Consider the following 27,479-nt stretch of genomic DNA (forward strand, 5'->3'; position numbering starts at 1 on the left):
CTGCTCCACTGGGGCTCCAATTCTAAGAAAAAGATTAAGTGTAAACAACAGGAAATGAGTCAACAGGGCCGATTTCTTCTTACCCTGGAAGGCAAGTATCCTCTACAGAAGACTGTGTGATGTGACAGTATTATCAGTCCTCAGGCTTGATAAAGCCCTTTCCAGTGACGTCTCAGTGAAGGATTCCATTGAGGATCTGATGTGGAGCTAGTAATCAGTCGTTATATCATGCCACTGTATGGCAGGACTCCTTCAGCTTTCCAATGTTATTCTTTGACTCGCTTTATCAATGCTCTAAAATTACTTAACACAGCACCTTTTTTTTTTTTTTTAACCACCAGGATGTTTGCCATTGTTTAGTTACAGAGAGAACAACTAGAATTCTGACAGGCCTGCCTATAGATATTGTATGTATGAAGACTTTAAGTTTTCTTTCTCTTTGTTCTAAATCTTGTGTTCATTGTGCTTTGGTAAAGCACCTGCGTCTTTACTCAGCACAAATACTAGCCAGATTATTTTTCAGAATTTCACTATGGTGTTCCTCTAGCTCACTGCCCAATGATTTCAGGTGGTATGGACAATGAAGAAATTGATCAATCTGTGGAGTGGTACCAGCTTTTTTACAATCTATTCTGTACGTGTGTGCCTGGAATGCTATTTGTTTTATTCAAAACAAAAAAATATTCCAGGAGTTATTCTGCTGATAGTCCACCCCTTCAGATAAGCACGTTTCTTCCCATCAGTTACCCATTTTTTATAACCAGAAAGAATACAAGAGAAAAACACATCAGGCATGGTCTGGGAGAGTTCCTGGCACTGGGCCTCCATTTTCCCAAAGGACCCGTCATGCTCTTCCGTGCATAGATGGTCTCTCCACTCCAGGAAGTCCCAAAAGAGCAAGACCATATGTCTGTTAAGCATCTATTTGTTAGATTTAAGAGGCAGTTTCCTCTTTGCTGAGAGGTAAATAGCCCCCTTTGCTTCAAACTAAGCTTCCATCCTGTGATCTCTTCCTACCAACCTAACATCAAATAATTTTAAAATCGTCCTTAGAGGACCAGGGACGGCTGTCCTGCCCTCCATCCAGTCTTGAATAATCCATCTAGTTGCAAAGAGGATAAGATGTAAATGACAAAGGATGAAACTATACCCTGTCCATTAGAAAATGTAAGAGATAAAATTGTGCCTGGCAGAAGTAAGCTATATTATTCTGCCATCTAAATGTCAATGACAAGAACACATGTCAATGATGAGATAACGTAAGTTGTAAATCATATTCCTTCACATTTTTATGATACAGCCAAATACATACAAGTCTTTTTTTTCCCTAAAAGAATGGCATTAGATTCCTGTAAAGTAATAGCTTATCTGTTAAGGTTTAGGCTGAGATCTTGTAAAATATTGCTCCAGTGAATCTCAAATTATTAATTAATCTGATAGTAGGGGCAAAAGCCACAATATCTCTGTAGTAGATAGGGAGGCATAATCTTTTAAGGTGTTATGCCTTAGAAAAAATAGGAAGAATTATTGACAGAGAGCTATATAATCTTCACCATATATCTTTCATCAAAATGAAGTGATAAAAGAAGAAGAAGGGAAACCAGCCAAGGTAACAGGATGATTTTTTTTCCTTAACCCACTGCTCATAGCAGGTAAATGTTCAAGTCTCAAAGGTATGGCCAACAAATGCTCTATGGAAAATAAACTTTGAATGCAAAGAAAAACCAGATCCTAATAACAGCTTCATTTTCTACTGGAAAGTCACCAAGAGCAAAGAGGAAATGACCCAGTTTTATAGGACTCTCTCCATCAGAAAGTGCTGAAGCTGCAGCTGAGACAATTGCCAACACTGAAATTGTCATTTCCCTCCCAAGATTAGCCTTGATGCAGAGAATGGATCAGTATGGATTGCCCTGCTCTGAAAGACCACTAGACAAACTGCACAAGTCATCTGTTATCCTCCAGGTTGACAACTACGTTGCCATTTTGAGTAGTCTTTAAAGAGATCAGAAATCATTTTCCTCAACAGTTTCATGGGGATGTTCATCTCTTCTCTGTGGTGCTGGGAGCAGTGGTTTTACCTACATCCTTGGAAGGATTACAGTCTAATTTAGTGGGAGATTCTTTGGGTGCCCATTAACTTTGAGGGCACAGTTTACAAATGATGATAGAACTGAAGTCCCAGCGTATGAAGACAGGCTCTCAGAGCAGGACGAAGCAGAGTTTCCATCAGCAACTGGATGCTTTCCTCAAACACATACACACCCAGAGCAATGTTCTCTAAGGAAAGGAAAAATCCACCACACAGAGTACTTCAGAATGTTTAATAAGTTGCTATAATGGTTTGTACCACAAATCAATCAAGTAGATATCTTATCTTTGCTTTAATAGTGCAAAAATGAATCATCAGCAGGACATACTATTTAAGCACCTATTTGTGCTTCTCTGTAGGATGTGATACTAAGGATATGAAGACCCACTAGGAGTTTATAATCCTAAGGCAAAGAGCACTGTGACAGAGACAAATAATGGAGAATATTATCAAAGCAAAGAGGTTAGAAATGGGTAGACTTGTCTTCATAAAACAGTTTCCTAGAGAAAACAGAGTCAACATTTTGGTGTAAGCTTGAAGTATCCACCTCTTAGGACTTACCTAAAAACACAGGTAGGAAAATCATTTATAGCTGAAAATAGTCTTAAATGTTAAGTTGACTTTGATATGTGATCTGCAGTTTGAGTCCAAAATAAAATATTTTCTGCCCACTTGTGATACACAACTAATTCTCACTAATGAAATTTGATATCTCTAGTGTAGCAACAGTAAACATATGGCATAGATTGAATTTTGTTGGGAAATATGAGCTCAGAAACAAGGTCTGTGGAATTAGCTAGAGAGATCAGTTTTGACTTTAACTCAGATTTTTCCTCCACTGCTTAATAATCATGAAAATATGATCAATTTCTTAACTAATGAAGAAATACCTTAATAAATGTATGTTATAACCCAAAAAAACAAAATACACACACACACACGCCAGACAGACATACTTTTCCCTTTGAAACACTGCTTCTATTACTTGAAGAAAACACAACTATTATTTTTTTTAAATAAAGCATAGCATCAAATGTCAACTCATTAGTGTGGTGACTTGTAAAAATGTGGCTGACTTCCTGGGTACATGGTGTCTGAATCCTTACCCTTGTTACATTCAATCAAAAGGAGAATGAGGAATGAATACTTTGTTGCTGTGAATCTTCTTTTCCCCTGCAAAAGGATGACTCATATCCTGATATTTGGACTTCTCTGATGTGAAATATATAAAGGTTTTGGTGTTTGAACAAGCCATGAAAACAACATATAGCACAGGTTACTGGAGCACTAAATACCAGACCCAAAGTCCATCCTCAGGAGCTGGGAAACGCTTCCTTTCATGTCCACGTGCAGGAGGCAGCCAGCCAGCAATGTCCTCAGGACAGCCCCCTGTGCCCATGACTGGCTTATTTACATCCTTGCTGCAATAGCCATTTGCCTTTCTCCCATCCCACATAAAGATGGCAGCTACTTTAAAACCCCCACGATCCTGATCCTGGCCAGCAGAGAATATCTACCTAGAAGTGAGAACAGAACAGCAACAAAGAACACACGGAGGAGTTTTTGTTTTTTTTAACGTGCTTCAGAGAATTACTGTCAAGCCCACGTTTCAAGTTTAGAAGCACTAGGTAAAGGGGTGTGGCTGAGCTCCTAGGGACCCTCCCACACTAAAGACAATACAGACTCCTCCGCTCATTTTTTTTCGACTACCAATCAGCTACTCTCATGGAGTCAACTCTGACTCATGGCGACCCCATGTGTCAGAGTAGCAATGTGCTTCATAGGGTGTTCAATGGATGACTTTTCAGAAGTAGACCACCAGGTCTTTCTTCCGAGGCACCTCTGGATGGACTCGAACTATCAATCTTTTGGTTAGCAGCTCAGAGTGTTAAATGCCACCCAGGGACTCTTTTTTTTTTTTTCAATTAAAGACATTTAAACAAAAAAATCTCTCCTCACTTCAATGAGGTGTCCCTTCCAGCCTGTCAGGATGTCAGTGTGCCAAAAGAAAAAAGGAAAAACAGAGCTTTCCACTTACTCTTTTTCTGTCACAATGTAGCCGTATTCCTCGTCATCAGAAGATTTGACTTCTAATTGCAGGCCTGTGCCTGGGTGCTGTTGAGATCCTGCTTGAAGGCTTTCATCTTGCTTCAAAGCCCCTGGAATCCAGTTTTGATCATCCCCAAGCCCATCCACTCTGGGCTCAGAATTTGGTTTCTTATCAAATAGCTCTTTGGAGTAAGTCTGACTCTTGACATTTTCAACCCCAATGTTCTCTTCTGAAGACTCAGGGTCCTCTGATTTCTTGATATCCGTTTTAAAGGACTTGTAAAGAGGAAGAGCTTCAGGCAAGTGTTGGGGCTTGTGCTCCTTCAAGAGGTCCCCAAGTTTGACATTTAAGCGTTTGACCTAGTAGAAAGAAAAAGTCACATATGATGATGCCTATGAGACAGGTTTGTTGACATGAATGAATCTAAAGAATATTTATGATAAAAATCATCCATATGGTACAATAATAGGCAACTTAAACTGAAAACAGTTGATGAAGGCAAAACGTTTATAGTTAATATTTAGAAGTATATCTAGATGAGAAATATTCAGCAAAATGGAAGATGCAGGTATTATGTTATCAGTATCACTTAAAGAGTTCATTCTCTCTCTCTCCTGCTCTATTTCCCTGTGTCTCTGTTTCTACACACACACACACACACACGTACACACACAAATGTCTTCCTAAAGAATCTGATTTTGTAAAGTAAATACAGGTTCCTTGCTTCTATATTTTGAAAAATTGATTCTGAGACTGCATCCTTCTAGAAACAATGATAAACAACAAAAATAGTAATAATTGAACTTTTCCAATACACAAAGGCACTGTACTAAATACTCTGTCTGTATTAACTCACTGAATCCTCAGAATAACCCTATGAGTTAGGAACTGTCATCCTCCCATTTTGCAGAAAGCACAAAGAATGTTAACCCACTTGTGAAAACATCACAGGGATGCATAATTGCTGTCTCACAATATATAGGGACTATTTGGTCAAGTCTTGGAATGCTCATACCCCATCCCAATACCCGTTTCCTAGAAAACAGTCTCCTCAGAACCACTTAATTGATCGTTTAAAAAAAAAAAAAAAAACTCAATTTCTGGTTTCATTGTTTTTTCTCTCTTTTTTCTATTTATTTCTGCTCGGTCTTTGTTATTTCCTTTCTTCTGGTAGCTTTGGCGTTAGTTTGCTCTTCTTTTTCTAGTTTCTCAAGTTGTAAATTTAGGTTACTGATTCGAGGTCTTTCTTCTTTTATAGTGTGTTTACCCCTATAAAGTCCCCCCACCCCAGCACTGCCTACACTACATTCCATAAGTGTTACTATGCTGTCCTTTCATTTTCATTTGACTTGCATATATTTCTGATTTCTCTCTTGATTTATTCCTCAACTCATGGTGGTTTAATAGTGTGTTGTTTAATTTCCACATATTTGTGTATCTTTTAATTTTCCTTCTGTTATTAATTTCTAGTTTCATTCCACTGTGGCCAGAGAAGATGCTTTGCAAGACTTCTTTTGTGACCTAGAATATGGTCTATCCTGGAGAATGATCCATGTTTACTGGAGAAGAATGTGTTTTGTCGGGTGGCGTATTCTATACATGTCTGTTAGGTCTAGTTGGTTTAGAGTGTTCAAATCCTCTACTTCCTTTTTTATCTACTTTCTAGATGTTCTGTCCATTATAGAAAGTGGTGTATTGATGTCTCCAACTATTATTGTAGAATTTTCATTACTCCCTTCAATTTTGTCAGTGTTTGCTTCATATATTTTGGGCTCTGATGTTAGGTGCATATATATATATTCATAATTGTTACATCTTCTTGATGAATCAGCACTTTTATCATTATATAATATCCTTCTTTGTCATTTATAACAGATTTTGACTCAAAGTGTATTTTATCTGATATCAATATACCACACCAACTCTCTTTTGGTATTATTTGCATGGACTTTTTTTTCCATCCATTCACTTTCAACCTATTTATGTCTTTGGGCCTAAGATGTGTCTCTTGGAGAGAGCACACAGATGGATCACATTTTCTTTTTCAATCCATTCTGCAACTCTCTGTCTTTTGACTGAAGAGTTTAATCTACTTACATTTAAGGTAATTACCTATAAGAAAGGAATTACTTCTGCCATTTTTATAATGTGCACGAGGGATATATCCTTTCAGCAAACTTATTCAATCTGTACGCTGAGCAAATAATCCAAGAAGCTGGACTATATGAAGAAGAAAGTGGCATCAGGACTAGAGGAAGACTCATTAACAGTCTGCAATATGCACATGATACAACCTTGTTGCAGAAAGCAGGGAGGACTATAAAGCACTTACTAATGAAGATCAAAGACTACAGCCTTCAGTATGGATTACACCTCAACATAAAACAAAAATTTTCATAACTAGCCCAATAAGCAACATCATGATAAATGGAGAAAAGATTGAAGTTGTCAAAGATTTCATTTTACTTGGATCCACAGTCAACACTCATGGAAGCAGCAGTCAAGAAATCAAACGACGTACTGCATTGGGCAAATTTGCTGCTAAAGACTTCTTTAAAGTGTTAAAAAGCAAAGATGTCACTTTGAGGACTAAGGTGGGCCTGACCCAAGCCATGGTATTTTCAAGTGCCTCATATATATGTGAAAGCTGGACCATGAATAAGGAAGACCGAAGAAGAATTGCTGCCTTTGAATCATGGTGTTGGTGAAGAATATTGAATATACCATGGACTGCCAGAAGAATGAACAAATTTGTCTTGGAAGAAGGACAGCCAGAATGCTCATTAGAAGGGAGGATGGCGAGACTTCCTCTTAAGTACTTTGGACATATTATCAGGAGGGACCAGTCCCTGGAGAAGGACATCATGCTTGGTAAAGTAGAGAGTCAGCAAAAAAGAGGAAGACCTTCAACGAGATGGATTGACACAGTGGCTGCAACAATGGGCTCGACATAGCAAAAATTGTGAAGATGGTACACAGAACTGGGCAGTGTTTTGTTATGTTTTACACGGGATCACTATGAGTCGAAACCAACGTGATGGCACCTAACAACAACATAGTTTTCCTGATTTCCTTTATTTCTTTGTCCAAATTTTCTTTCAATCCTCTGAGCATGTTCAGTACCTAAAAAAAAAAAAACTCTTCTAATCTTCTCAGTATCTAGGTTCTCATACAGACAATTTCTCTGCCCTCATCTTGTTATTCTGAATGGGCGATCATTTCCAATTTCTTTGTATGTCTTGTGACTTTTTGTTGAAACTGGGGCATTAGAATATTTCAATGTGTTAGCTCTGAGCATGTGTATGGCCTTCTCAATTCACCCACATACACAGTGCTTTCAAAATTGCTAATTTATGCAAAAAACTCTCAGGTGGTCACAGTTTTTGCTCACTGCTCCCTCCCCCACCTTGTAAGAGTTCCGATTCAGACAAAGCTAGGGTTCAGTTCTTCAGGCAGCTCCCAGACAGATTAAAAGAGACACACCAGATCAGAACAGTCTGTCATCAAAATCCGCTCTAATCCCTCCAGAGACAGAGATCAGGGATTCTTCTTTGTGAACATGAAAGCCATGGTCCACCTCCACTGTAGCCACCTGGCTGCTGTGCTAGGAGGGTGAAAGGTGGTAGCAGTAGATAAATAAGTTTTCCTACTGTTTAAAATCATCTTTTTCTTGTTTCATTTTGTGGTTAGTTGCTATAATCTTCCACCTACTTTTTCAGAGTTCCTATAGGTTGAGATGACAGATTTATAGTTGCTTCTCTTGGTGTTCATGTGGGAGGGTCAGGATATTAGACCTGCTCATGCTGCCGTCTTCCCAGAAGTCTATCCCACATGTTTTGATGGATATTTAAAGTAATAATCATTCATGTTTTCTTCTAGTACTTGCTAACATGCATTGAACCATAAATCCACTAAGATAGTATGATAAAAGAATTACTAACTAGAAATTATTTTTTCCATTTCACAAATAGAGCTTCATAAAAACACAAAAATATTGTCATTTCTTGTTGCAAATTGATTTTCTGCATCTTTAAGACTTCTATTAATGACCTAAGGTTCTTAAATAGGAAAAACTAATAAACTGTTCAGTGAAAGGGTATTATCTGTAATTAAGTCCTTTTTCAAATTTCTTTCTAAAACCAAATTGCAATAATGGAAATGTCCTATAATCTGTACTATCCAATATGTTAGTCATTAGCCACATGTGACTAATGAGCACTTGAATTATGGTTAGCACAACAAAGGGACTAAAATTTTAATTCAATTTAAATTAATTAAAATTTAGATTAAATATCCACATGCAGCTAGAGGTTACCAAATTGGTCAGAGCCAAGTCTAAATTATCTAGAACCAGTAAACATCCCTGTATTAAATAAAACTTGAAGATCGGTGTATACAATGTGATATTAAGTATAAAAATTGGACATATAATGTTATCATTTGATATCTCTGGTTGTGGAAATTCTAAGAAATATTAATATTCTTCTTTGTAAAAAACATGCTTTTCAAATTTCTACAATGGGTAAATATTAGTTTTATAATCTGAAAATAAATATTATTATGCACATGAATACACACAGTTTAGTAAGTACAGTTTATACTTTTTCTCTGTTTGGAAACTATGAGGGTTTTTTTCCATGCTTTGCAGGAAAAAAACAAAGCAAACTTTGTATTTCATAAAAGTTCCTAAACCATTGCAAAAAAAAAATACTGACACCACTCTAGGTTTAATTTAAACATTTAGCAGCATTCTATCTTACCTCTTCATAAATTTTATCATCATCTTCTTGTACTCTGGTATCTGTAAAAGACATGAGCATGAGCAAAATCTTTGTCAAGAATGTCATTACAAGGTGTCACAGCATGTAAAAAGATAACCACATACAATCCTTCTTTACAGAAGATTAAGCATAATGATTTTGGTCTAATTTCTACTATAAAGTAAACCTATTCTGTTTATAGCATAAATAATAGTGTTCCATAAACTTCATGAAATAGGTAAGCGATAGACATGAAGTCAATTATAAATTACATTACTCAGTTCTATGGCTTTATGTATTATATTTAGTGGTAGCTTGCAGCTAGAAAAATCCATTGTACCTAGCAGCAGTTAGTAGTTACAAAAAACTAAACTGAAGCATCTAGCCCAAACCACTTAACAGTTAAGATGGCTTCAGATTTCATCGACTCAGGTTATTTCAGTGGTGGTCATTTCTCTCCAAATAAATATCATACATACAATGCCCAATGGCACAGAACTCATTGTATACTCCTCAAGCCAGGACAAGAGCTCCTCGGGGATAGCAGCCACATTCCAGAGACTTTCATATCCTTCCTAGTCCACAGGTTAGGTATTAATTATTTTTAATTGCTGATTGACTAGTTAGCATAAAACATTGTTACGTGGCGTTTCAGTATATTTTCCTACATTATATTCATCAGTCAAGTAATGCTTCCAACCTCCAAGCAAGCCTTTGTCCCAACCCATAGAGAAAACAGGGACAAATCTGCATTTGTGTTTTTGGCACATGTCTTTTGCATGCCTACTATGTGCAAGTACTTTTTTTGGATTCTTTAATGTAGCTCCAAATAATCTGAAAAGTAATTAGGAAATAAGGAAGGTCAATTTTCAAAGAATTGGCTGCCTCTGAGGTGTGGTCTCTGCTTCCCCCCAGGAGCAGCCTCGGAGGGTGGATGTGGGCTTCAAGCAGACATTTGAATGAACACTTTTCACTGTATTATTCAAATATTTGACAATATTCACTCTCATTATCCAAACAAAAACACTTTCTCTCACTACTATTCTTTTTCTATATTTGAACCTCAGCAGAGAGGAATTAGCACACCTCCTTACGGAGAGCAATTTGCCTTTCAACATAATTGCTCTGGCAGGCTTAGCCTGTTAAGAAAGCTTTTAGAGGCAAAGTTCAAACACATAAAAATCATTAATACAAATCCCCATCTCCCCAGCAGAAAGGATGCATTAAGGCTTTGGTAGGCCTGCAGATCTCTCAACAGCTCTGAGGCCTCATCTCTTCCCCCTAAATGTCTACTACAAATGTAAATGATCCAAGAAGCTAGAAGTTTCACCTTGTAAACTATCCTCAGCCTTCTTGTCATTTTCATAAAGTGCTGCTTCTGAGCTGTCTGCCTGTTCTCTTGGTTTTCCTTCGACCTCTTGTCCGGTACTTTCCTGATCCTCTTGTGTATCTCCACCTTGCATGGCATCAGCAGTCACACTGGCCATCTCATCGAGCTCCAGGAGACTCAGGTCGTCCACTCTGACCTGGTGCTTTCTCAGGTCCTTCAGGAGATTCTGAATAAATGCTTCTAAAGGGCACACATAAAAATAAACACAAATAAATTACGCATTGAAATATCCGAAAGAAGTGATGGCAGGCCTGATTGCAAGGAAATATATCAGGTGTACCCAAATATTTAGAGGCAACTTTCCCATCAGTGTCGAACCTAGTGTGGGTGCTCAGTAAATACTTGTATTTGTTGAATTTAAATCACACATAAAACTCACGCCATTACCATAGTTCAGTATCTTTAAAAAGTTAACAAAGAAGTAGAAAACCCACAGAGAACTATGGACAAACTCATTAGTCTGATTAAGAGGACAGAAAGGGATACCTTTGTTATGGATTGGATTGTGTCTGCCAAAATATGCATTTAAGTCTTAACCCCTATGTCTGTAAATATGACCCTGTTTGGAAGTAGGTTTGTTTTTGTTGTTGCTGTTATGTTAGGATTCTGGGTGGTGCAAGCAGTTAGCAATTTGCTGTTAACCTAAAGGTTGGCAGTTCGAACCCCCCAGAAACTTCACAGAAGAAAGGCCTGGTGAACTGTTTCTGTAAAGATTACAGCCAAGAAAACCTTATAGAGCAGTTCTGCTCTGTAACATATGGGCTCACCATGAGTCAGAGTTGACTCGACAGCAACAGGTTTTGGCATTTTTATTTTGTTATGTTAATGAGGTGATAGCAGAGTAATAAACATGTCTAACTAGTATCTTATCAAAAGAGCAAAGCAGACATAGAAACTCGCACATAGTAGGAAGACAGATGCAAGAAACACCAAGGAACTCCTGAGGCTACTGACAAGGGAGGGCCCTCCCTAGAGCTGATTTAGACTTCTAGCCTCCAAAACTGTGAGACGACAAATTCCTGGTCTTTAAAGCCTCTTACTTGTGGTTGTTTTTGTAATGGCAGCACTAGGTAACTAAGACAATCTCTGATAAAATAACTGGAATTATTTAACCAGGATATGAGAACAATTGAATAATTGTGTTATAGTCTTTCAGTTATAAGGAAATGATAAGCTATTTCCATCTCACTTAGGAAAAAGAGAGATAATGTATCTAAAAGAGTGGCATAGTGCTGGGCAGACCATGAATGGCATGTAATAACCTACCAAAGCTGATAGTCATCACTTTTCCCTCAATTTGTTGTTGTTATTGCCTATAGCTAGTAGATGAAAGCCTCCTATACTCTTTGGTCATCGTGACCGATAAATTCTCCTATATACAATATAACTAGCCTCAATCTATACGTGTGTTTTGTCCAAGAGTTTATTTGTAAGTCAAAGTGAAACTGAGAAGGTATTTCCTCTTTGAAAGAGTGTTGAACATAGGTTTGGTTACAAAGCCAGCTCATCAAATCTTCACCTTAAATGTAGCTACTACAGGGATGACAGAAATTACATTTATTCAGGGACAAAGGGACTTCAGAAGTGTAACAGTCTGTGCTTCAGTGCCAGCACTGAGAGTGGGGACTCTACCACCTCAAAGGCAGTGTGATAGCCCTTCCATAAGGGGCCACAGGAATGCAGAGGCAGGAAGAGGCACTGGGGATGGGGAACTGGGTCCACAGCAGATGACCACTTCCCTCACAACTTCCATCTATCTTCAGTCCCTGCAGCAAGCTTCAGTTTTTTAGGCTTTTACAAGGAAGTTTCCAGCTGTGAACAATGCAAAGCACACAGGACATAAAAATATCAAACAAGGGGTAAGAAGAGTCCCTTTTTCAAAGAGATTCTTAAAATATAAGCTATGTATGCTGTTAAATGCTATATACATTGTGGGAAAGTCTTCATCCTCTTCATCTTTGTCCTTTAGACACCTGTCCATTCCTTCTCTACTTCACCACAAACCCTTCCCAGTCCTTCCAATGCCACTCCCTCCCTAGGCAAAGACTAGGACCACATTGTTGATAAAAGTTTGGTTTGGGGGTCTAAAGGACTGAGGGATCTCTAGCCACATTTCAAACAGAAATCTAGCAAATTCAAACATAAACCTAATATAAACCAATTTATATATAATTTGAATATATTATATTCAAATATAAACCCAATAAAACCAATGTCACTCTCTTTATGTATGATTTTTGTTTGTTCATTTATTCATTTTACAATGAAAATATATTACTTTTATAATCAGAGAAAATACAATAGAAATATTTTCCCATGGCAGGTGAGAGTCTGTCTCACTGGGTACATTATTTTTGGCATTTCTCCCAAGTAACTGGGAGTATTGAGAAAGTAGCAAAGACAATGAGTGATGTTAAGTCTTGGGGTTGGTAGTCTAGAAGGGATCTTAGAGGTAAAGGTGGAAGAAATGGGGGAATGGTAGAAAAAAGGAAGTTCCCATACCCTGTTTTCATGAAACATCAGTTTATCTTTTATTTATAGTTGTTATAGTTTCATCAATGAATTTAAGAACATAAATCTTTTAAAGAACATAATTTTGCTCCTGACCATAATGAAGTAACTGGAACAGACTTGTCCTCCCATGACATACAACTATTAAAATGGACAAAATATATATAGCAACTGTTTTCAGATATTGAAACACCATCAGAGCAGCGTATGATCATTGAGGAAACTCTAAATTTGCCCTGGTTTTACGCCTGGGGCATCTCAACCACAGTGCCAGGAAGGGGAGCATGATAATCTCACTGAACTGAGGAGGCACTGATCAGAGTTGGGGCTGGTGAAGTGACTGTAATTTGAAAGACAAAGTACAGTAGAATGGAGAGCTATGTCAAGGAATGCCACAGAAATCTGTGTATAGGTTCACTATGGATCCTTGGCCAACACATGGCTGCCCTATACAGGGTGAGACTACTTGAGGCTTAACAGAGAATTGCTGTTACTGGAATGAAAGCTGAAAAAAGATCCCAGAGGGCATGTAGTGTTGGAAAAGACTAAAGTTCTTCTCCAGCCACCGAGGAGAAACCTTGCTGAGCACTTCTAGCATTTAGTTGAAACCCATAGAAGCTGTGTTTTAAGAGGAAGGGCCACCAAAATAGACCAAATCTAACAAAATATAAAACTCAGGCTGATAGGATCAAAAGGCTCCTTCAGTAAGGTAACTGTCTGCCAGAAATTAAATACAAACAAATAAAAAATTCAACACCCTTTAAAGGAAGATGACATAATCTAAATTCCCTGCAAAGTACCATTTACAATGGCCAGCATACAATAAAAAAGCAATAGACAGAGGCAGAGCTAACATGGTGCCCTAGAAAGATGCACCATGCAGTCCCCCTGCAGCAAAGAGCCAAAAAAACTAAGCAAAACAGATACCAACATCAGTTCTGGAAACCGGAGCAACAAATGGAGGAATAAAGAATTAGATCACACAACAAATAGAAGAAGAAACTGACAGAAAACAAAGAATGAGAGATATGGAATGGAGGTCCCCTGCCAACTAATGCAGCACAGCATCACCATCTTGAAACACAGCCAGCAACGAGCCTGGATAAGGAGTACAGGAAGGCAACTTCATGGAGCTCCCAACAGGAGACAGAGCAGCCGGTAACCAGAGAAACATGCTTTCCCACCCCACATCCTTCTGGTGAATAGAAGCAAGAAGCCCCTATCCCAGCAGACCCCACTGCCAGGGTCCACAATATGAGCCCCCTATGGGGGTCCACCTTGCTCCCTCCCACCACACGGCTTTAATTTTTTTCTTTCTTTCTTCCTTTTCTTTCTCCCTCTCACCCAGCTGGATACGCCAGCTCCACCCATTCTGGCCAGCTCCCACAGCACCATTTCTTTTATTTCATTGTTTTCTTTCTCCCTCCCACATAGTCCCATATACCACCTCCCCTCCCCACGGCCCCTGGCTCCACCCCACACCCACTTGCTGGCCTCTACTGTTGCACCATATTTTTTTCTCTTTCTTTCTCCTTCCCACCTAGTTCCATATGCCACCTCTCCTACCTTCCTGCAGGCCCCTGCCATGCTGCCATGGCTAGAGAGTCACCAGCCCACTGCCACCCCAGGTCCACTCTGCCTCCATCTACCTACCCCCACCATACCACCATTTTTTTCTTTCTTTTCCTTCTTTTCTGTCTCCCTCCCACCTAACCCCATACACCACCTCTCTCCCCTTCCCAGCAGCCACCGCCCACACCACCACAGGTACACAACCACTTGCCTGCTGCTGTCCCAGATCCACCACAGCAGCCATTTCTTTTCTTTCTCCCTCCAACCTAGCCCCATATGCCACCTCTCCTCCCTGCCCACTGACTCCTGGGTCCACCCCACCCCCACTCGCCAGCCCCAACTACACTATTTTTTTCCTCTTTCAGTCTCCCTCCCACCTAGCCCCATATGCCACCTCCCTGCCTTCCTACCAGCCCTTGGGTCCACCCTGCCCCCACACATCAGCTTTTGCCATGCTGCCTATTTTTCTTTCTATCTCTCTTTTCTTTTCATCCTCCCTCCCACCTAGCCCCATACAGCACCACCCCCCCTTCCCACTGGCCCCCACTGTGCCACAGAACTAGAGAGCCCCCAGTGCTCAGGTCCACGACTGCACAGGGCCTGCACTGCCCCCCACCACTTGACCAGCTGCTGAATGGTGGGAAGCAATCCAATGCCACTCTCTGATCAACACCCTGCCCATCTAGCAAGGGGCTGTGAATGCTCCCACACCACTGGACCACCATCAGTAGGCAGGCAGTGCCCGCCAAGTCTGCCCTCAGCCTCCTCGACAAACAGGCATGTACTGAAGTGGGCTTGCCTTGCCTGCTGCTGCCCTGCACACCCAGATAAGATGGTGAGACCTATCATGCCCACAGACAAGCAAGCAGCAAAGCATGATTGGCCCCTCGCCATGACAAAACCAAGGAAAAAATAGACAAAATCATGGAAAATGCATACAAAACCAACAAAAACATAGTCAAAATCAAGGAAAACACAGACAAAAGAATAGAAAAATTCAGGGAAATAATACAAGAACAAAACATCAAATTAAATAAACAATTAGAAATCATACAGAAACAGCAACTAGAAATCCAAAAGATAAAGAAGAAAATTTCAGAAATGTACAACTCAATAGAAAGTTTCAGGAGTAAATCTGAAACAATGGAAGACAGAAAAAGTGAGATTGAAGACAATTCCAAGGACACCACTTTGTTTGACGAAAAATCAGAGAAAAGAATGAAGACAAATTAAGAAAACCTGAGAATTATGTGGAACACAATCAAGAGCAAACATTAGCACATGAAATAGAGTTCCAGAACAGATGGAGAAAATAGACAACATAGGGAAGATCGTTGAAGATTTGCTGGCAGAAATCCTCCCAAATATCATGAAAGATGAAAGGCTGACCATCCACGAAGCTCAATGAGCTCCATATAGGATAGGACAGATCCCAAAAGAAAGTCATCAAGACATATCATAATCACACTTGCCAAAACCAAAGACAAAGAAAAAATCCTTTATCACTGCAGCATGAGAAAAATGAAAAGTCACTTACAAAGGGAAAACAATAAGACTAAGCTCTGATTACTCAGCAGAAACTATTCTGGCAGGAAGGCAATAGGATGACATATACAAAACTTTGAAAGAAAAAAACTGCCAAACTAGAAAATATATCCTGCAAAACTATCTCACAAATACTATGGGGGAAATTAGGACACTTTCAGATAAACAGAAATAAAAGGAATTCATAAAAACCAAACCAAACTTACAAAAAATATTAAAGGGAGTCCTTCAGTTAGAGAACCAACAACATCAGACAACAAATAGAGTCTAGGACATAAGACAGCATCAGCCAGATACCAACCTAGGTAAAGAACTCTCAATAATAAAACAAAATTAATAGACTTAAAACAGGGAAACAGAGATGTCAATGTGTAAATCACAACAATGTCAAAAAAAAAAAACAAAAAACAAAAGAGGCAATAAACAGTGTGTCATGGATTGAATTGTGTCCCCCCAAAAATGTGTGTATCAATTTGGCTGGCCATGATTCCTAGAACTGTGTGGTTGGCCTCCATTTTGTGACTGTAATTTTATGTTAAAGAGGATTAGGGTGGGATCGTAACACCGCCCTTACCAGGTCACATCCCTGATCCAATGTAAAGGGAGTTTCCCTAGGGTGTGGCCTGCACCACCTTTTACCTTACAAGAGATAGAAGGAAAGGGAAGCAAGGAGAGAAAGGAGGACCTCATACCATCAAGAAAGCAGTGCTGGGAGCAGAGCGCGTCCTCTGGACTAGGGTCCCTGTGCAGAGAAGCTCCTAGTCTGGGGGAACATAGACAAAAAGGCTGACAGAGAGAGAAAGCCTTCCCCTGGAGCTGATGCCCTGAACTTGGACTTTTAGCCTACTTTACCGTGAAGAAATAACTTTCTCTTTGTTAAAGCCATCCACTTGTGGTATTTCTGTTGTAGCAGCACTGGATGACTAAGACACGGTGTAAGAATGAAACTTTCAAATGGAGAGGAAGTCAAGGTGACATCAAGTAATAAAAGACTGGTTCAAACTTAGGAAGATAAGAGTAAATTTCAAGGTAACCACAAAGAAAGTTAACAAACTTATTCATCAGAACAAAAAAGAAGAAAAACTTAAAGACTCAATAAACACAAAATCTATAATAATGAAAGAAAAGAAAGGAAAATTCACAAACTAAAGGAACTCAGCACAGGAAAGGAAGAAAACAACAGCACCACAAAAACGAAACAAAACAAAAAGCACAACAATATGACATCAATAAACTTTTACCTATTGATGTGCACACTGAATATTAATGGCTTAAATGCACCTGTAAAGAGGCAGAAAGTAGCAGAATGGATAGAAAAGCACAATCCATCAATATGCTGTCTACAAGAGACACACCTTACACACAAAGTCATAAAACATTAAAAATCAAAGGATGGAAAAAAATATATCAAGCAAAGACAAACCACAAAAGAGCATGCATGCCAATATTAATCTCAGATAAAATAGGCTTCAAGGCAAAATCAACCATAAAAGATAAGAATCGTCATTATATAATGATTAAAGGGACAATCCACCAAGAAGACATAACCTTAATAAAAATCTATGCACTTAATCACAGGGTTCCAAAATACAAACTCTCACAGCACTGAAAAGAGACATTGATAGTTCCACAATAATAGTAGAAGACTTCAACACACCACTCTCAATAAAGGACAGAACATCTAGAAAGAAACTCAACAAAGATACAGAAGCTCTAAAAGCCAAAATCAACCAACTTGACCTCATAGACATATATAGAACACTCCACCCAATAGCAGTACTGTAAGCATTCTTTTCCAATGCACATGGAACATTCTCCAGAATAGACCACATTTTAGGCCATAAAGCAAGCCTCAATAAAATCCAAAACACTGAAATAATACAGAGCATGCTCTCTGATCACAACAGCATAAAAGTAGAAATAATGAACAGGAAGATCAAGGGAAAAAAAATCAAATTCATGGAAACTGAATAACATCTTGCTTAAAAACAAATGAGTAATAGAAGAAATCAAAGAGGGAATAAAAGAAATTCCTAGAATCGAATGAGAATTAAAACAGTTCGTATCAAAACCTTTGGACACAGCACAGGCAATGCTCAGAGTTCAATTTGTAGCAATAAATGCACACATCAAAAATGAAGAATGGGCCAATATCAAAATGTTAGCCATACACTCAAACACATAATAATAGAACAGCAAAAGAAGCCCACAACCACCAGAATAAGGGAAATAATATAGAGCAGAAATAAATGAAATAAAGAACAGAAAAACAATAGAAAGACATCAACAAGACCAAAAGTTAGTTCTTTGAAAAGAACAACAAAATTGACAAACCACTGGCCAAAGTGACAAAAGAAAAACAGGAGAGGAAGCAAATAACCCAAATAAGAAATTAAATGGGGGCATTATAACAGACACAACAGAAATAAAAAGGTCAAATCAGAATGCTATGAAAAATTGCACTCCAACAAATTTGAGAACCTGGAGGAAATGGACAAATTTCTAGAAACACAATAACTACCTAAACTCACACAAACTAAGATATAAAATCTGAACAGACCCATAACGAGAAGAGATTGAAGAGATAATTTAAAAAACGACCCCACCCCACCCCACAAAAAAGTCCTGGCCTGAACTGGTTCACCAGAGAATTCTACCAAACATTCAGAGAAGAACTCACACCAGTACCACTCAAACTATTTCAGAGCATAGAAAAGAATAGACTACTACTGAATTCATTCTATGAAGCCAGCATAACCCTGATACCAAAGGCAGGCAAAGCAACCACAAAAGAAAAAAAAAAAAAAAAGGCAGACCAATATCTCTCATGAATATAGATGTAAAAATTCTCAAGAAAATTCTGGCCAATAGAATTCAGCATCAAATAATAATAATAATACACTCATGCCATGACCAAGTGGGATTCATAACAAGTATGTATGGATGGTCCAACATTAGAAAATAAATTAGCATAATCCATCACATAAATAGAGCAAAAGAAAAAGAATCACATGATCATCTCAATTGACACAGACAAGGCATTTGATAGTGTCCAACACTCCTTCCTGATAAAAACCTTCAATAAAATAGGAATAGAAGGGAAATTCTTCAACATAATAAAGGACATCTATACAAAACAAAGAGCCAATATCATTCTCAAAGGAGAGAGGCTGAAAGCATTTCCCCTGAGAATGGGAAAAAGACAAGGACGCCACTTATCCCCACTCCTGTTTAACACTGTGCTGGAAGTCCTAGCTAGAACAATAAGGCAAGGAAAAAGAAAGGGCTTCCAACTTGGAAAGGAAGAAGTAAAACTATTCCTATCGCAGATGACACCATCCTATACATAGAGCACCCCAAAGATTTCACGACTATTGGAACTAATGGAAAACTTCAGCAGAGTAGCAAGATACAAGAGCAACATACAAAAATCAATTGGATTCCTATACACTAAAAAAGAGAACTTCAAAAAGGAAATCAGGAACATAGTATCATTTATAATAGCCCCTAAAAAGATAAAATATTTAGGAATAATTTTAACCAGGGACATAAAAGACCTATACAAAGAAAACTACAAAACACTATTGCAAGAAACCAAAAGGGACCTACATAAACGGAGAAAAATACCATGCTCATGGATAGGAAGACTTATAAAGGTCAATATATCTACCACATTACTTAGCAATGGTGATCTTAGGTATTTAGTCTAGAGAAATGAAAACCTATGTCCACAAAGAATTGTAGGAATATGTATAGCAGCCTTATTCCTAAGAACTGAACTAACAAAATCATCAGTTTTTACACTTAAAGTCTCTGCATATCACTATTACAAAATTTCACCCTAATAATAATAGTAAAAGTACATGTTCTAAATAAGTGTGATGAGATCCCACTTCTCAACTTTGAAAGAAAATCTGACTTTCTTATGTATCTAATGTCAAAATCTCTTGATCCTAATATTCATTTAAGATAATTATCATCAAAATATCTCTACCTGTCATAAGAACACTGACATAGAGATCTGCAGTTATAAGATATCTCCATGGACCTTACCTAGGTCTCATAGCAATCCTCTAAACTAGGTGGACTGGGAATTATTTTCTGCTTTTACAAATTAAGAAATGGAGGCTTTTATGTTTTTTTCTTAAGTTTTCTTCTTTATGAGCTAAATTAGTGTTTCATACTTGATTCATGATAGCTTTTCTCCCTCTTTTTCCCCACCAATAGGCAAGAGAAAGCTGTGAACATTAAAACCTCCAAAAGTATCATGCAGGTAAGCTCTTCGTGGTTAGTATACGGCAGACAAAAAGAATATGGTCTCTGGAAAAACTTCAAAGTCCATCTCATGCTGATACGCCAACAGTAACTAGGAGAACACTGAGCACAATTAACCAGAATCTTCCAAAACAGCTTTACCAATTTCACTACCAATCTAATAGAAAATCCATACTCTATAAATGTGACTATGAAGATGATCACACTGCATCCTGGAACAGCCCCAGTTCATTCTGCTACTGTACATCCTCTCCATAGTGATGACTACATCTCTGATTTCGCTTTGGAGCAGCAGGAGAATATTATCTGATCAATAAGATCTTTATTCACAAAAAAAGCATGACAGAACAGTGTTTTGTGCTATCTAGACCACACTGATTTTTCAGAGATAAGCAGTTAGAGCCTACTGTCAGTTCTTTGAGTGAAAAAAAGAAAAAAAAAAAAACTAGTAGTCACTTTTACCTATTCTTCAGGGGGATTTTGCTACACTGCCATTATACAGAAACATTCAAAAATATTTGTTTCCATTTCTGAACATTTTGTACCATGTGCCTTCTCCCAATCCTCTCTCTTGCAAAGGAAGAGTCCCTACAATATTTCTGTGATCTTACTATTTGAAAAGATGTATTCCATTATTCTTTATTAAAGACTTCTTGTTGATGATTAATTAAGATCCCTTCTGGATTTAAAATTCTTAGATTCTGTATTAGAGTTGTTTTTGAAATACAGCATTACATGGAGTTTAGTATGATAGGAGTCAAACGAAGTCGTTTAAAATAATTATGTATGGTAAGTGTGTGGCATAGCATAGTTAATCTATATGATAAGCATTGGAGCTGTCACCTGGAACCTATATGTTCTTGTACAGGAAATAGCTGAGTCCTTTGCCGAGCCAACATTAAAAGCCTGGAAATATCTGTCATGAGTGGTGACATGTTCTTTTTTACCACGCAGACTTTACAACACAAGGGAACAGAGACCACTACATTGCAACTGCCGCCTTCTTTGTCTCTTTCACTAGACTGTGAGCCCCTTGAGGGAAGGGCCTGTCTTTCATCTCTGCATTCCCAGAGCCTACAACAGGTCCCTACCATTGGCTATGAGCACATTTGAAATGATCTCTGGGTCCGTGAAAGCAAGTGCTGCAAGAGAAGCAAACCATTCCATCTTGCACAGAGCAGCCCTCACTGAATGTTCACTGACTAAATGTTTGCCTTAAAACATAACTCCCAGCAGTTAACTTGGAAAAATATTTTCCCTTTCTTATAAATAAAAACATGCTTAACAGCACAGAAATCATGGCTGATGTGGAACAGTTGTTTCTTTCCAAAAGTGACAAGAGGCTGAAGGTTTGAACAATGTCATGTCAACAATATCCCTACGCCTGCTCTTTCCAGGTTGACATAAGGAACATGTTGTTTTATGAAAAGATAAAAGACGTACTCTGGAATTAAAGGTGCTCCCATGTTATAGTCACTGTTGCTGTTTTGAAAACACGTATTGTTTGTTGCTGTTTCCAAAATCAGAAGGAAGTTTCTCAAACTCTGTAACTGATTAACTGAATAACAAGCAAAAATATAACCTTTTCATTTCATTCTACTCTGACCAAAAAAAAGAAAAAAAAAGCTTTTCGTTTCTGGTGTGTTTATTAGCTCAGTAAAGTCATATCTCACTAGGCCACTTCTCCACGTTCCGTGCCTAGAGCACAGAATCACTCAGTCTCAGAAATGGAAATAAGTAAGGGGTGGGAGGGAGAGGAAAGAACCATATCAGGGACTGAGTTCTAACAGGGTCTCAGCATCCATTAGGCAAACTTGGCAAACTCCACTGACCTGCCTTCTTCAGGCGTCTATCACTGCAACAGCCCCAGAGGCTAGGCAATGCACCCTCCTAAAGACTATGGTCAGAAAAGTCCAGAATAACCACTAAAATGGAACCTGAAGACAGAAACCCCTTCCCACTGGGTACTACTGTTTCCCAAAGTCACCCCTCGTCTGTGTTTGCAAGATGAGGAGTGTGCTCTTACAGCTGCCCAGCGTGGAAGATTGTGCTACGTCTCATCCAAGGACATGACCTTGCTGCCCCCCTATGCTGGCTGCCAGACCTCTCTGTATTTGAACTTGACCTATCTGAGAGAAGAAGGCAGATAAAAGTGGGTAATATATGTACATTTCTAAGAAAAAATAATGTATTTTCTGTAGAACATCAACAAATTCAACAGCAGTTTCTGTTGCTTAACCATTTTACTTCTGTAGGCGAGCTAGGGCAGGAAGGCCCCAGGAAAGATGATAGGATGGAATGGTTTGCTTCTCTTGCAGCACTTGCTTTCACGGACCCAAAGACCATTTCAAGTGTGCTCATAACCAACGGTAGGGACCTGCTCTGGTGTCACCAAGTGTCACAGAGTAATAAACTCTCAAAATCAACAGATTCCTTTTGCTCTGGCGAAATAGGAGAAACAAGAAACAAAGAAAAGAAAACAAGTTCTCTAAACACTAGCCCAGGAATAAGCAGACTCCACAGTATCTCACAGACCACGTTGCTGCTAAACTTCCAGAACTCCCAGACTACAGAGAGGTCTGCAGCCCAGTGTAGTAACTGTAGTTTCCACGGGGCACAGATCTTAACTGAGAATCCCCACAGCCACTGACCCACTGGGATGTAGTGAGAGCTGCTTAGGCAGAATGCCTGTAGTTTCAGAAAAACTGAAGTGGTGCTTTTGGTGAGGAAATTTGGAGTAAAGTTTCATCACACATTTTTCTGCAAGGCCCTCATGTCCCCTCAGTTAGTAACCGAGTGCTTAACCACTTGCACCACCCACCAGGGCGCTCGTATCTCCTTAAATCAAAAAACCAAAACTGTTGCCATTGAGTTGATTCCGACCCTGAGCGACCCTACAGGACAGAGTAGAACTGACCCATAGGGTTACCAAGGAGCAGCTGGTGGATTCAAACTGCCGACCTTTTGGTTAGCAGCTGAGCTTTTAACCACTGCATCACCAGGGCTCCCTCATGTCTCCTAGAGGAGTTGAAATGGTGGTTGTAATATTTTGATGAATGGTGAACCAGTAAAAATTCTGTAGGGTTCTCAATAAAGAAGTTTCAGTGTATTCTCATATTTAGGATTTCCAGTGAAAACAAATCATGTTTCACCCGACAGCCAATAGATGCTTCCAAGAGATGATTTTTTTTTTTTTAAGGCCTCTAAGGTTGTTTATGTAAACCCTGGTGGCATAGCAGTTAAGAGCTACAGCTGCTAACCGAAAGGTCGGCAGTTTGAATCCACCAAGTGCTCCTTGGAAGCTCTACAGGGCAGTTCTACTCTGTCCTATAGGGTCGCTATGAGTCAGAATTGATTCGATGGCAACAGGTTTAGTTTGAAGGTTGTTTATAAAAATGGTGTGTTTGTGTTTTGGAGCTATTCAATTTGGAATGGCTACAGTATTTGTAGAAGAAAGGATGACAGTAAAATGTCAAAAGAAAGAAAAAAGAAAGAGGAGATTGGAAAATGTATCCTGCACTTCACTTTACATCATCAAAATGATACCGAAGTCAATCTATTTCCATCCAAGGATACGTTCTGAGAGTCTGCTGGAGTTTCTTGTGTTATTTCAAGGGAAAGAGGCATGGAGTCTGTGTTTCTAATAGTAAAAGGATGTCACAGCTATTTACAAGTAGTGTACAAGACAATAGAAAGGTGTGTTTATACATTCTGCTCTTTACAAAACAGTGGTCACTTACCTCATCAAACCAATATAAAAGTTGAGCATCAACTCTTCAAAAGTATTTTCAGTAAGAAAAAATTCCACAGTAAGTCATGTTTACCAAGTCCATCTCAGAATATTATGACCGCAACAAGCCTTCTCTATCATCAGAGTAAGAATGAAACCTAATTCTAATATACGTCATGTCATAACAAAGACCACACACAACCACACAAAGAACACAACTCTTAGACTTCCAGCAACGTGGCGCTCTAGGCAGAAGCACCATGCTGTCTCTCCACAGCAAAGATCCAAAAAACTAAGCCAAACAGAGAAAACAGCAATCACGAAATCCTAAACATCAAATGAAGAGATAAAGAACTCAGCCAAGCACCAAATGGAATAAGAAACTGACAGAGAACAGAGAGTGAGGAGACATACATGGAGAGGTCCCCTATCACTTAATGCAGCACAGATCTGCCATCTTGGACTCCTATCAGAGACCAGCAAATAGGGGTCATGAGAAAGCAGCTTCACAGAGCTTCCAGCAGGAGACAGAACAACCGTTTCTCGTCTCTCTATACCTTCTTTCTCTTCCTGTCCCCTGGATACCTGGCACTGAATACCTCTACACCTCCTCGGCAGGCTGTACTTCAACACCTGGGAACAACTTCCCCAAACCTTGTAGCCTCACTGGTGGGATCCTTGGGAGCTTTGCTGTTCTTTTTCTTTCTAATTTTTATTTATTCATTCTTTTCTTTTCTTTTTCTTCTTCTTCTTCCCCTTTCTGTTTTTGTCCATTTCATAGTCTCTCATCTCTCCACTCCAATGACAAGCTCCCCTAGCACTCTTTTTTGTTTGTTTGTATGTTTTTGGCTCCTGTTCCTCTCTTCTCTCTTTCATACCCATCTTAGCTCCACACATCACAATCTCCCCCATCCATCCTGCCTGCCCGCACCATGCACTTAACATCACACCACCAAGCAGCACAGGCACAGCCTACCAGAACCTGCTCTGCACTGATTACCGACCTGCCCTGGTGGCTGTAGTAAGTGCCACAAACAACCCATCCCAGTAACTCCTCTTCAGCTAGAGCTACTCTGCCGTACCATATCTGAGTGACCCTGCCAATTGGAGAAGGAGGTGAAAAGTATTGTGCCCACAGATGAGCAAACAACGAAGAACACACAGCCTGCCTGCTCAGACACAGCCAAATAATTAAAAAACAAACAAACAAATCTACAATCAATAAATGAGAAAAATAACTACTGAATGCCCCGAAGACAGGAGACAATATCAAAGCATTTACAAAAACAGGACAGGATGGTTCCAGCAGGCAACCAAAATTAGACACCAGATGACTTTCCAGTAGAAGAAAAGGCACTAGAACTACCTGTCAGGGAATTCAAATCTCTAATACTCAGAATTATCCAAGAGTTGAAGCAAAAAAGCAGATAAAAATGAGGAAAAAATAGAAAAATTCATGGGAAAGGCAGACCAAAAAATGGAAAATACAGACAAAAAATGGAAGAATTCAGGAAAATAATGCAGGAACAAAATGCCAAAATAAATTCACAACTAGAAATTATACAAAAACAACAATTAGAAATCCAAAAGATAAACAACAAGATTTCAGAAATGGACAGTGTCATAGAAGGGCTGAGGAACAGATTTGAAATGGTGGAAGACAGGATTAGCAGAATTGAAGACTAACACTAGGATACAACTTTGTTTGAGGAAAAATCAGAAAAAAGAATGAAGAAAAATGAAGAAACCCTGAGAATTATGTGGATACAATCAAAAGCAAAAATCTGCGAGTGATCAGAGTTCCAGAACAGGGGGAGAAAACAGAAGACACAGAGAAGATCATTGAAGAATTGCTGACAGAAAACTTCCCCAATATCATGAAAGATGAAAGGCTGACCATCCAAGAAGCTCAACGAACCCCATATAGGATAGATCCCAAAAGAAAATCACCAAGGCATATCATAATCACACTCGCCAAAACCAAAGACAAACAAAGAATCCTGAGAGCAGCTCAAGCAAAACAAAAAGTCACATACAGAGAAGAAACAATAAGACCAAGCTCAGATTATTCAGCAGAAACCATGCAGGCAAGAAGGCAATGGGATGACATATATAAAACCTTGAAAGAAAAAAATTGCCAGCCAAGAATAATATATCCTGCAAAACTCTCGTTCAAATATGATGGTGAAATTAGGTCATTTCCGGATAAACAGAAATTAAGCGACTATGTAAAAACCAAACCAAACTTACAAGACTTATTAAAGGAACTCCTTTGATCTGAGAACAAACAGTATCAGACCACAGACTGAATAAAGGATACAGGATTGTACTAGCCCGATACCAACCTAGGAAATGAACTCATAAGGACTATGCAAAACCAAAAGAATTACAAAAGGGAACCAGAGAGGTTAATCTGTAAATGACAACAGCATTCTAACAATAAAAGAGGGAATAAACGGTGTAGATATAGAACCTTCTAATGGAGAGGAAGTCAAGCAATACCAAGTAACAATAGACTGGTTCAAATCTAGGAAGATACGAGTAAATATCAAGGTAACCACAAAGAAAGTTAACAAACCTACTCATCAAAATAAAGAAGAAAAATACAAAGTCTCAGTAAACAAAAAACCTACAAAAACAAAAGAAATGAAAAAAATTCCACAAACAAAAGGAACTCAGCACAGGAGAGTAAGAGGAACAAAACTGAAGGACATTATGCTGAGTGAAATAAGTCAATCACAAAAGGACAAATATTGTATGAGACCTCTACTGTATAACTCGTGCAAAAGTTTACACACAAAAAGAAACAACCTTTGTTGGTTATGAGGGATGGGAGGAGTGGGGGGGAACTAAATAGATAAGTGGTTAACTTTGCTAAAGGGTAAGACAGTACACATTACTGGGGAAGCCAGCACAACTTGCACAAGGAAAGGTCATGGAAGCTCCACAGACACTTCCAAACTCCCTGAGGGACTAAATTGCTGGACAGAGGGCTGTGGGGACCATGATCTCGGGGAACATCTAGCTCAATTGGCATAACACAGTTTATAAAGACAAGGTTCTACATTCCACCTTGGTGAGTAGCGTCTGGGGTCTTAAAAGCCTGTGAGCAGCCATCTAAGATACTCCACTGGTCTCACCCCTTCGGAAGCAAGGGAGAATGAAGAGAACAGGATACAAGGAAAAGATTAGTCCAAAGGACTGATGGGCCACAGCTACCATGGCCTCCACCAGACTGAGTCCAGTACAGCTAGATGGTGCCCCGCTACCACCACTGACTGCTCTGCCCAGGATCACGATAGAGGGTCCTGGACAGAGCTGGAAAAGGATGTAGAACAGAATTCTAACTCACAAAAAAAGACCATATTTACTGGCATGACAGACTGGAGAAACCCCGAGAGTATGGCCCCCGGACACCCTTTTAGCTCAGTGGCGAAGCCCCTCCCAAGGTTCACTGGTTCAGCCGGGGATTGGACAGCCTCATAAAACAAAACAGGACTAATGAGGCACAGCAGTCCAGGGACAAGGACTAGAAGGCAGGAGGGGACAGGAAA

At 39.1% G+C, this 27,479-nt stretch overlaps 1 protein-coding gene across 1 annotated transcript in view; it reads right to left on the reverse strand.

The window, feature by feature from the left end:
* PTPRN2 (protein tyrosine phosphatase receptor type N2) overlaps positions 1-27,479 on the reverse strand; it is a 1,314,151-nt gene that overhangs the window by 993,171 nt on the left and 293,501 nt on the right. The window contains exons 7-9 of the mRNA XM_004372789.1: positions 10,233-10,472; positions 8,903-8,943; positions 4,131-4,501 (exon numbers count right to left, since the gene is read on the reverse strand). Of these exons, the coding sequence (XP_004372846.1) occupies positions 4,131-4,501; positions 8,903-8,943; positions 10,233-10,472 (652 nt within the window). The remainder of the gene's footprint in view (positions 1-4,130; positions 4,502-8,902; positions 8,944-10,232; positions 10,473-27,479) is intronic.

Source organism: Trichechus manatus, unplaced genomic scaffold (assembly GCF_000243295.1).
Source record: "Trichechus manatus latirostris isolate Lorelei unplaced genomic scaffold, TriManLat1.0 scaffold00020, whole genome shotgun sequence".
Lineage (NCBI taxonomy): Eukaryota > Metazoa > Chordata > Mammalia > Sirenia > Trichechidae > Trichechus > Trichechus manatus.